The sequence below is a fragment of the Girardinichthys multiradiatus genome, chromosome 13 (genome assembly GCF_021462225.1).
Source record: "Girardinichthys multiradiatus isolate DD_20200921_A chromosome 13, DD_fGirMul_XY1, whole genome shotgun sequence".
NCBI classification, from domain to species: Eukaryota; Metazoa; Chordata; class Actinopteri; order Cyprinodontiformes; family Goodeidae; genus Girardinichthys; species Girardinichthys multiradiatus.
In genome coordinates this window covers 5,736,713-5,748,383 of record NC_061806.1, presented here as the reverse complement: position 1 = coordinate 5,748,383, position 11,671 = coordinate 5,736,713, and the positions used below count along the sequence as shown (strand labels likewise).

Sequence of the window (11,671 nt, the reverse complement as noted above, 5' to 3'; positions counted from 1 at the left end):
TCTCGTCTTATATAATTGACTTTCGTTTATTGGCCGCAGATAGCCGTTGGAATGAGGCAGCACAGATGGATGCATTTATGCAAGGACTAAACGCAGAAATCAAGGATGAGTTAGCATCCCGTGACTACCCCTCTTCCCTGAAACAACTCGAGGACCTGGCTGCTCGCATTGACATTCGGCTGGCAGAGAGAGGGAGGGGGAAGCGACATGAGGAGGGTCGCTCCTCATTAACTCAGGGTCCTGCACTCTGGCATGAGAGAAGGAGTCAGTCACCTCTCACTGAGAAAAATGAGGATTGTGAGCCCATGCAGTTGGGCACACCCAAGATTACCCCTGAAGAGAAGGATCGTCGGAGAAGATTCAAGCTCTGTTTTTATTGTGGAGAGAAGGGACATTTAGCACTCAGGTGTCCATTAAAAAGGACAGGCTCAGCAGAGGAAGGGAGTTTTCTACTGAGCCGAAGTCAGCTAACTGCCTCCTCCTTCTTGTTTCCTGCTCATTTTCGAACCTCTTCCATATCTCTCCAGGGGGCCGTGTTTATTGATTCAGGAGCAGACACTGAATTCATGGATGAAGCATTCGCCATTAAGAACAACATAAAGCTCATTCCGTCAGCTGACACACGTAAAGTGCTATCATTGGATGGTCACAGCATGAACAATTCACACCTCAGGACGGAGGAGATTACCTTAACAGTTGGAGGTAATCATCAAGAGAATGTAACCTTCATGATCATAAATTCACCTGAACTTCCTGTTGTCCTAGGGGCCTCCTGTTTGCAGAAACACAACCCTCACATTGACTGGAAGAGAAAAGAAGTTCTGGGTTGGTCTGAGTCATGTTCCGCTGACTGCCTTTTGTCTGCTGCTACAGATGTCATTGTGGAGAATGAGGTTGAGGAGACCTATCCGGATTTGTCCAAGGTAACTCAAGAATACCATGATCTAAAGGAAGTATTTAATAAGATTAAGGCCAAGAACGCTCTGGCTCATGCTGTTCATTCGGCTCGTCATGAGAGCAGTATGAGGAGGAGCAGGAGGCCATAGCTGAGCTGCAGCGTGCTATGTCCAAGGCTAACAGCGAGGTGGCTCAGTGGAGAACCATGTATGAAACTGATGCCATTCAGCGCACTGAGGAGCTCGAGGAGGCCAAGAAAAAGCTTGCCCAGCGTCTTCAGGATGCGGAAGAGTCCATCGAGGCCGTGAATGTGAAATGTGCTTCTCTGGAAAAGACCAAACAGAGGCTACAGGGTGAAGTGGAGGTCTTTATGATTGACGTGGAGAGAGCTAATGCTCTGGCTGCAAACCTGGACAAGAAGCAGACAAACTTTGACAAGGTTCTTGCAGAGTGGAAGCAGAATTATGAAGAGAGTCAGGTCGAGCTGGAAGGAGCTCTGAAGGAGGCTCGTGCTTTGAACACAGAGATGTTCAAAATGAAAAACTCCTATGAAGAAGCTCTGGGCCACCTGGAGACCCTGAAGAGGGAGAACAAGAACCTGCAACAGGAAATAAGTGATTTGACTGAGCATATTAGTGAAACAGGAAAGACAATTCATGAACTGGAGAAGGGTAAGAAAACTGCAGAGAATGAGGTCATTAGCAGGAACGATGCCCTAAGGTGCTAAAGAATATGGAGAAAGGCCAGAAGGTCGATGATCAGAATGTCACTGATTCAGTCAAGAACGGCCAACCGGAGACGGACCCCTGCCCCTAAGTACCAGGTGGGGAAGAAGGTTTGGCTCTCCGCCAAGGACCTACCATTAAGGGTAGAATCCCGGAAGTTGGCACCCCGATTTGTTAGACCTTTCCCAATTTCCAAGATCTTCAACCCTGTTGCTGTACGGCTGAGATTACCCAACTCTATGAGGATTCACCCCACGTTCCATGTTTCTCAGGTCAAGCCCTTCGTGGAGCCCCGACTTGGTTTGAGCTGTTCAACTCCTTGGATCCCTCTCTTCTGTAACAACACTGTGTTACGATCTAATACTTGTTTCACAATGTCAGTGGTGTCGTACTTGGGTTTCACTGCTGTCGACATAGGGTGATCTCATGCTCTCACCCACACTCGCTGTCCCTCACGGAATGGCACCTTAGGCGTTGGCTTCCCTGTTTTCTCATTGGAGCTCCGTCCCACTTCTTGTAAAGAAAATGGTCGTTGGTTGAGTTCTGTCGCAGGGGAGGGCCTACTGACTCGATGTCTGTCATTCAGTGCTTGCCCTATTTCTACAGCTTTGGTGCTCCAGTCACGAGAATTAGCATTTTTTGCTATCCAGTTTTTCACCAGACCTATGGTGCGTTCCACCACTCCATTTTCTTGGGGAGTGTATGGTGGAGAGTAAACTCTCATTACTCCATGCCTCTGGCACCAGTGGTCAACCTGTGCTTTGTGAAAATGAGTCCCATTATCTGTTCGCAGTTCCTTAGGCACCCCAAGGGAACTACAGACTTGCTCCAGCATGTCAATGACATTGCTGCCGTTGGCTCTCCTTGCTGCTTTTACAGTTACATACCCTGACATTGAGTCTACTAGCACCAGGAGGTATTTCTCACCTTTCTTCCTTATTATCCCCATGGGGCCCGTGACATCCATGCACACTGAGCCCCAGGGGATGGTGCTCTTGATGGTCAGAGGTCAGACCTTCCAGCCGCTGTCCACGGCTCCTGCGTTGTATTGACCACATACTTCACAGTCCCGTAGTACGTGGCGGATGTGTTTCATAGGGATCCAGAGGTGCTGGTCTTCCAATTCTTTACGGGTAGGCAGCACGGCCTGCATGTCCTAAGGCCTCGTGCATGCTCCGTACTACCTCATCCACGTACTCTTCAGGGACCGCCCATCCTTGTGGCGTTCTGTCCCACTTCTTGATCCCGACAAAGACAACTTTTCTCTGTTGAACATAGGGATCCACCTCATTGTTTCCACGCCAGTGAGCCCCTTCTCGGGTATGAGCCTTCTGATGCTCCACTTCAAGTTCCAGGCTCATTCTCAACTCGGCGATCTTCTTCCACAGGTCGTGATGGGCCACTAACTTTCCTTTGGCACCTTCAAATCCATTCTCTTCCCAAATGGATAAGTCTTCGTGCAAAGCTTGTGCACAGTAGTGTCTGTCTGTGATTATCTTTGCTGTCTTGATTCTTCTCTTCATCAACTCTAACATTCCTTCCAGCACTGCTGTCACTTCTCCCGTCTGTGCACTACCCGGAGTTTTACCTTTCTGGTGGCACCTCTCTTGACCGTGCTGTTTGAGAATAAACCCCCAGTAGGCCATCTGATCCAGTCCTTTCTTCGACCCATCAGTGTATAGGACCCACTCTGGCGGCCTTTCTGTCACAGACGGCTCTAAGGGTGTTTTCTTGTTGGCTGGTTGTACTGGGCCAATCTCAAGGTCGGGGTCCAGCAGGATGTCTTCCCATCTTCCCCACCTCGTATTGGTTGCTTTTGTGCTTTCCACCGTCCCTTTCCTAAGATACTTGTGGACTTGGCTCTGAGTGTTGACTTTAATCTGCTGTCCTTGTGCTAGGTCTTTTAAGGTGCTCCAGTATCTAGCAAGCACTGCTAACTCTTTTTCTTCTTGGGGGAATTTCTTCTCTACAGATGACAAAGTGTAACTCCACAATGTTATTAACCCCCCATTTTCATTGCTTACTTTCAGCATGGAGTCCTCATCTTCACAGCTGATCTCGGCCACCAACTTTTCAGTCAAGCTCCTCGGTTCCAACCTCACGGCTTGTTGGATTGCTCTTTTGAGCTTATCCAGGTTGTTCTGGTTTGATGCAGTCCATGTCCAGTTTTTCTTTGTCATTTTTTCTTCTCCTTCTCGCTTCTTTAGGCAGGCATATAATGGCTTAGCATATCTATGATAATTAGGAACATGATCTCTCACATAATTGCAGAGTCCCAAAATCTTTTGTAGATCATTTTCAGATTCAGGTGGCTTGATTTGTGCCAGCTTTTCTCAATATCCTTCTGAGAGTCCCAAATCTGTTGTCACTTGGAACCCTAGGTACTTCACCTGAAACTGTCCAAACTGGCATTTCTTGAGATTCAACTTCAAACCTGCTGCTGTGATTCTCTCCACCACTGTTTGCAGTCTCTCTAGGTGCTCCTCTTCGGTGTCGTCTGCGATGAACACATCATCTATGTACACTGTTGCTCCTAGGTCACCCAAAACTTCCATCACAGCTGACTGGAACACATTAGGGGAGTTCTTGTACCTTTGAGGTAACCTTTGCCACACATAACTCTTGCCTTTGTGTGTAAATGCCGTCTTGCCTTGTGATTGCTTTGCGAGTCTGAGGGAGAAATATCCATTTGCTAAGTCAATGCAGGATTTATTTTTCTTGACTCTTAGCGTCTTCAATGCTCCTTGGGGATTGATTAGGCTGGCTTGGTTTGCTATGGTTCTTCGATTGAGGGCCTTGAAGTTGATTACTGGCCTCCAACCTCCTCCTGCTGACTCTGGTTTCTTTACTGCTTGAATGTGACTGTTAGTGATGGGATTTAGCTCTTCTCTGATGATTCCTAGAATGCTAAATTCGTTAACTATTTTATCCATTTCTTCAACAGCACCCGGGTTTAGGGGGTACTGTTGAATAGGTGGATGCGCTCCCCCTTCTAGGAGGTGTACATAATTCGGTCCCAGGTCTCCATAGTCGTTCTTGAACCGGGCCACATTAGCTGAGGTGATGATCTTACGTAACTTCTCTTTCCCAGCCGGGGAGAAGTCGCTTTCTTTCAGCTTCTGTTCAGTTACTTCTGGCACATCTACTGCTTTGTACCACTCTTGAGCCCCGGTTCCACTCTGAGTCAATCCTACTAACCTTGACCGTAGCTGGCTCAGCCTTTGAGATAGAGAGCGGCGCTCTCCAAATGGGTTGTTGAGTTCTTTCAAGTCTGTGACGGGGATGAGGTTATATGGACCCTTCACCCAAATGATTCCTTGCCAAGTTCCATACGGCATCTCTCCTACGGTCCCGTTGGCAAATTGGACCGTAAGGTATCCTGTCATCTTTAGACCTCTGCGAGTCATGGATACCTCAGCCCCGGTGTCCACTAGATAGGGTTCTTCTCCCACTTCTGTGTAGATTTCGTCCTCCTTCCAGTAGGCATTTTCCAGGGTGACTCGCGGCCGTGTCATCATTACTTGGCAGGCCCCCCGGTCACTGATCTGCGGGACTTGAAGAGGGCCTTCTTTTCTTCAGAGGACAGTTTGTCATACTCTTCTCTAGGGGGAAAGGTGTTTTTCTTTTGCGGGCCTTGCGATGCTGGTGGTCCGTAAAATCTTCTTTGCGGTTCTTCTCTTCTTTGAAGCGGTGGTCTGTTAGGGGGGTTGGCTGGAGCTTTCACACCGGCCTTAGTTGGTGGTTTGGCCCCTTGTCCTGTCTCTTTCTTTCTTCTTTCTTCATAAAACTGCTGCTCCAGATCATTGGAAATCACTGCGTGATCCATCTGTGGAACTGTTGTACCCTGCATCGGCATTTTGGCAACAGCTATCTCTCCTCTCCTCCCTTTGGTTACTTCTCGGAGGGCTTTCACATATCTAGCTGGTGAGATTGTTTGCTTAAGCACATGCCACACCGGTGCAAGGCGCTGACCTCCATCCATGCGCAGTCTAGCTCTTCTGATCTGGGAGTCTTCATCATCCATGTCTTCCAACACCAACCTCCTATAATGGCTTTGAGCTGTTCCTTGCTTGTCTAAGGGATGTGCTGTTACATGGCTCAGCCACAACTTTTTAGCTTCATCACTTTCAGTAGTATTGGTAATCATCGGCCACACATCTTTGATGTAATCTTCATTACTTTCTTCTGATCTTTTCTCTATAACTAAGGTATTGATCTTTTTGTACTCACGAAAAACATCAGCCTCAGGGCTGAATGCCGTGTGTTGTTCAGACATCTTCCCTGTGGGCTTGCTTGTGGAGCATGGTGCTGACAGCAGTGGAGGTTCTTCTTCTTCTTCCTCGGCTGACAGCTCATCAACTTGTCGCTCGATCTCTTGTGCATACTTGTATGCAGCTGTCTTTAGTCTTCTTAACATCACATCATGCACAACTCCAACATAAGCAGATCTGAACTTGCTGGTCAGGGGCTGATAAGTTGCTAGGATGTGGTATGAGGGCATCATTAGGATGTTGGCCCATTCTCCAACTGTTGCTTTTACCCTGAGTTCAACTTTGTCTTCCAGGCGGTCAGCCCATACAGCCGGGATGTGATAGTCTCTCTGTCCAGCTTCTGGTATGTACGCTCGACGGCCATCATTCGCTTGAACCGGCCCCCATGTCAGGTCTCTGGCCATTCTTTCCGAGACCCGGTAGATGTCAAACACTTCCACTGCTTTCTTTTCCCCTTTTCTCTGTCCTATTTTGAGTGGCTTGTGAGGGGTTGCCGGCTGCACTGGGATTGAAAACAGGCTTTCACTGTCATCACTCTCTGCCCCAGAGGTCTCCTGTTCTGATGGTTCTTTTTCTTCCGAGCCACTGACTTCACTGTCTTCTCTTTTTGGGTTCAAGGGCTCCATTTTAAATGGACTCAGGATCTCTTCTTGGGCTGGACTTTGTCTTATCTTCTTCTTTGCTTTCAAATCTTTTGTTGGAACCGGCTCTGTTTCATCTAGATCTTCCAGGCTGCAACTAGCTAGGCTACGTTCCACAGCCAGCACGGAGGTTGAAGGGGCAGCCGCGTCCCTCTTTGCTGATTTTGGTCTTTTCTCCAGGCGGGACACTTGGCTGGTCTCACTCTTAGGCAGGTAGCGTTTTTCATCAGGGTGTGGTTTGATTTCACTCCCTTGTTTGATTCTTGATATCTCTAATTGAGGAGGATCTTTCGGCTTCTTCTCATCCATCCTTTCTACTAACGCCAGCTCTCTCTTCCTCCGACTCTCATGCTGGCTAAGGGAAGTGACGATGACTATTTCGGTCAGTGAGGCATCTGTCAGCAGATTCTTGACTACACGGTGTGCTGTTGCAACGGCTACTTTTTCTGCCGACTCCCATGGCAGGTTATGCGATCTCAGTCCATCTAGGCATATTGTTACCCTTCTGAGGTTGTGGTTGATGGCCATTCAGTCCTTCTTCCAGGGCCACCCACATTTTCTCTGTGTACTCTTTCAAGTCTTCACCCTTTTTGTAAACGGCAATGGGAGAGTGGATTACAGCATAATAAGCAAGGTCGGCCCCACTAGTCAGATGCACTTTGGTTGCTTTGTTCTGGCTCACTTGTTTCCTCAGCTCTCGAACCTCTTGTTTGTAATCTTCCCCTGCCTGGGCTCTTAACCTTTCTCTGAATTTGGTATTGTGGATCTTGAAGTTATCATTTGTGAAAACTAACAGTTCATCTCCCTCTATGCCCCAGGGGTCTCCGATAACTTGGTAGAGTTGAGTCCCGTTTTGCAGGGAAATTCGTCTTGCATCTGTGGGCATCGGCTCCAGGACTTTCCTCATCATGACTCTGTCTGACTTCTGACTAACCTTTCTTGACTCTTTTCCTTCAAAATCCATCTTTCTTGTCATTTTGGGTTGGTTACTGGCACTGTTTTCTTTGGCTTCTTGTTCATACTGGAAGGTAAGGTCTCTTACTTTACTTTGTGTGGGGTCATGTTCCCTCTGGCTTGAGGTGTTGGCCATATGTTGGAGGCTTCCCTTATAGCGCTCGAGGGCAGCTGATAAGTGGGCTCTCTGCCTGGCAGTCTCTTGCAGTTCTTGTCTGGCCAGAGCAATCTGTTGAAGTATACCATCCTTCGGCTTTGTGATGAATGGGGTAATAGTTGGTCCTTGGCTGGGTTCAGCTTTTCTTTGGTCTTGCTCTTCTTCACTCTCTGTTTCTTCAGTTAAATCATAAGTTGGTATCTCTAAGTGAGCTCTGTGGTCTTTTCTTGGATCCGGTCCGCTAGACTCACTACACTCCTCAAGCAAACTCACTTTGTCGCCGTCTTGGATGGCTCGGAGCCTTTCTTTGAAGTGGCTCATTTTTCTGATCTCCTTTTCATACTCTTTCAAGCTTGCCGTGGCTCTGATGTCGGGGATTGTAGGGTACCCGTTCGGTCCAGAGTCACTACACTCCTCAAGCAAACTCTCTTTGTCGTCATCTTGGATGACTCGGAGCTTTTCTTTGAAATGGCTCATCCTTCTGATCTCCAGTTCATACTCTTTTAACCTTGCCGTGGCTCTGGTGTTGGGGCTTGTGAGGTACCCATTTAGTCCACACTCACTAGAAACCATCTTTACGATCGGGTCATATTTCTCGGATGGACTGTACAGTGACATCAGTTTCCCCAGTCCCCATAGTTCAATGAACCCTGTCCACCATCGTAACCATCGACCAATTTCATCCTTCCTCTGGACTGCCTTGGGGCATGGTACCACGGCAAGTCTATATCCATATTTTATCTCTGAACAATAAAATATGTCATCTCTTTGGAGGTGATCTGTTAGCTCACTCTCTAGTGCTTCTTTCGATTGCTCTTTGTTGAAACTGAAGAACATTTTCTTTACCGATGGAACCCATGTTGAACATCCGTCCCCACCTAACAGCACCTCGGTAGGTATGCGGTGAAACTCTAACTGTGTTGATGTCGGTTGTTCTGTTGACGGGAGTGGTCCTTCAGTTCCCCGCTCCGTTCATTCCTGCGATTCACTCTCTTTATCCATCACTATGTCTTTGTCATCTTGAGTTGTCCGTCTCCAAAGCCTCTCGAGGATCCTTCGAGTAGGGATTGATTAAGGCTATTTGGCTACTAGCTTTACTGTCTGGGTTTGGTCATTGTACCCTTAATAAAGCCCTATCCTCACCTGCACGCTTATGCAGTTACTGTGAGGGTTGTGACTGATGGCCTTATCAGTCACAGACAACCTTACTCCCTTTCAGGCTGTCGGTCCAGGGTACTCAGGCAGAGACTTCCTTCTGCTGAGCATCCTTCTTCTGGGGCCCATTTATCTCTTTCAGGGTCCCTGTTCGGGCGCCACCTTTCGTTGTCCGATGAGCTAACCCCTCCCTCCTACTTCCCCATGTCTAAAGGGATTGCTCAATCCAGCTCTCCATCCAACGTGTCTGGACTTCCTTAAACCTGAAAGGTCTTACTAAGCAAGTTTACTGAAAGTTCTGTTTAAGCTGGTGTCGGGAAATGACTCGCCTAGCCTCTGACAGCCTTCATCCAAAAGTCTCGCCCTTCTTCAACTGGAGGTCCGGGCGACCGAGTAGCCTCTCGCAGTCATCCACACCTTCAACAGTCACTTTTGTTCACGGCTGCTCATTCCTTAATTTACAACTGGCTCTTGGTATATGGGCCAGGTTAACTTTAGTAGCTCAGCATGAGCCCCAAGGGCGCTGTTTTAAAAAACTTGACTAAGGCAACCTATAAAAACCTCCTAAAATATCTTAGAACCAGGCAACAAGACTTTTTACCACCAATGAAAAACCAAAAATACGGTGACTCAAATAACTGAATGTCCACGATTTAACTAGAATTTTATGCTTTCTTTAATTAGTAATGCTTTTGCAGGGGTCAGTAACAGCTTAAATTCGGCAACACAAAATAATTTCAAAAATAGAAATGAATCAATCAACTCAACCTGTCTTTCTGTTAGGGTTTGAAAACTTTTGTATTGTTTATCACTCATGTCTGCCTTTCCCTCCTACATGCCACAGGAAGAGAGATGGGGACAGGAGTGAGTTATGCTTTTATCACCAGCATCTAAGGGCTGCTTAACCAAGTCCCATTCTCCCTCTCTGTTTAAAATCAAGACACATGAAGTCCCGGTGTGTGACATTCGCATCTCGCCGGTGAGTTATCGTCTTACTCGACGCCGGGTGACTCTGGGGGGTCCGACAGAGTCACCTAGAAGTCAGCTCAGAGGTGAGACGTTTTGTTTAACATTAAAGAAAGGTTATAATAAGTCGTTGGTAGTGTCTCGCCGTAAGGAGACAGCAATTGGGTAGGTTTTATTTCGCCAAAAGGAAATAGCGATATATTTAGGTAGGATCTCGCCGCAAGGAGATCAGAAATGACTAGGTAGTGTCTCGCCGTAAGGAGACGGCAATTGGGTAGGTTTTATTTCGCCGCAAGGAAATAGCGATAAATGTAGGTAGGATCTCGCCGCAAGAAGATCAGAAATGACTAGGTAATTCCGCCGTAAGGGAACTGGATAATTTGGTTGGTAGCATTTCGCCGTAAGGAAATTAAATTAATTGTTGAATAATAAGGGAGCTCATAAACTAAGCTAGGTCGACCATACATATTGCTGAAGGGACATAAATATGTTAAAATACTAACTGTTTGAGTGCTGTTTTGTGTGTTTGGAAGACTAAGCATTTTGGAAGAATCTTAGCAAGATTCTGCTGGTCTTGTGTTTTCTTTTGCCCAGAATAGAAAGACGTATTGGTGATTCTTGGAGATAAAGGTCGGGTTTAATCCCAGAAAATTAACACCGCTGCGGATTAGTCGCAGTAGAAGGGCGTGTTAATGTCCTCTCCTTGAATCTCATGCCAGTGAACTTCTATCTGGGACATTTATAGTATTGTGAACTAAAATTAAACATCATGGGGAAGAAACAAAGTAAACTAATTAACTTAGAAGGGGATGTAAAGTTTATGGAGAATTATGTAGAAGGAGCAGGTATGATCTGTCATAGATGGAATAAAAAACATGGTTTCTTAGGTAAACTAAATATTAAGAATATCTTAAAATTACAAGGACATTTAAAATTAGAAATAATGAAAACCAAGAAACCAACTAAAAAGGAATAGAGAAAGGTCGAGTATAAATTCTCGGACAAATGGCTGGAACAAAGTGAGTTAAGAGACACGCAGAGGCAAGATAAGAAGGAGAAGCGAAAGGAGAAGCTGACAGCTGCGGTCTTGGTGCGCCCACATGAGGAAACGGTGGTCGCATCCAGACAGCGAGGAGCGCAGCCCCCTGCCGTGCAGACATCTGCAGGACAGGCGGCTGCAGCACAACAAATTGGAGGAGAGATAGAAGGAGCTGTAGCAGTTCCAAATACTCCTATATGTAAGCAAGAAAAATTAAGCAATGCTTTTAAAACAGAAGAACAAAGCTCTTCTAGTGAGTCCTGGTCTCTTAATTCCTGGGGTTGCAGAGGAGTGCGAACTAGGAGTAAATATAAGAAAACTACTCCCAGCATATACCCAGGCGACGCCTTAATGGCTCACGAACAGAAATTTCATCCATCTGGAAAAAATGTAGAGGAAGACACATTTCCTCTAGTTGAAGTAGCAAATCCAAATGTAGGTGACGCTAATCACCGACAGCCGCCAACTATTCTAGTATATAGGCCATGGACACAGGAAGACAGAACTGCTGCTTTAAAGGGTATCCCACCGATACAGGAAGGAGTAGAGGAGTTTTTAGCAGCTATTACAGAACTCAAAGGAAGCTTCCATCTTAATGGCAAATGCTCCAGTGTTTTACCCAGCTGTTTGGCCATCGCTGGTGCAGAGTAGCAGGAGGTTTCAATGGATGCGACGACAATGGTGACACATTAGCACATGATTCACCAGATTTAAGGGACGCCTTACGCTTACTCTTTGAAAGAATTCGAAGAGTTTATATACAGACAGCAGATTATGGTAAAATCTCACAATGCAAACAGAAGGACGAAGAAGACCCACAAGATTTCTTGGATAGGATGAGACGTGTTTTTAGAGCAAACTCTGCT

The 11,671-nt window shown here is 46.6% G+C and overlaps 1 protein-coding gene across 1 annotated transcript; it reads left to right on the top strand.

The window, feature by feature from the left end:
* The first annotated feature begins 566 nt into the window (after positions 1 to 566).
* LOC124879373 (myosin heavy chain, fast skeletal muscle-like) lies at positions 567 to 1,624 on the top strand. The gene is made up of 3 exons (XM_047383901.1): positions 567 to 624; positions 874 to 923; positions 1,022 to 1,624. Exons 1-3 carry the CDS (start codon positions 567 to 569, stop codon positions 1,622 to 1,624), a joined length of 711 nt encoding a protein of 236 aa, XP_047239857.1.
* Positions 1,625 to 11,671: the final 10,047 nt, after the last annotated feature.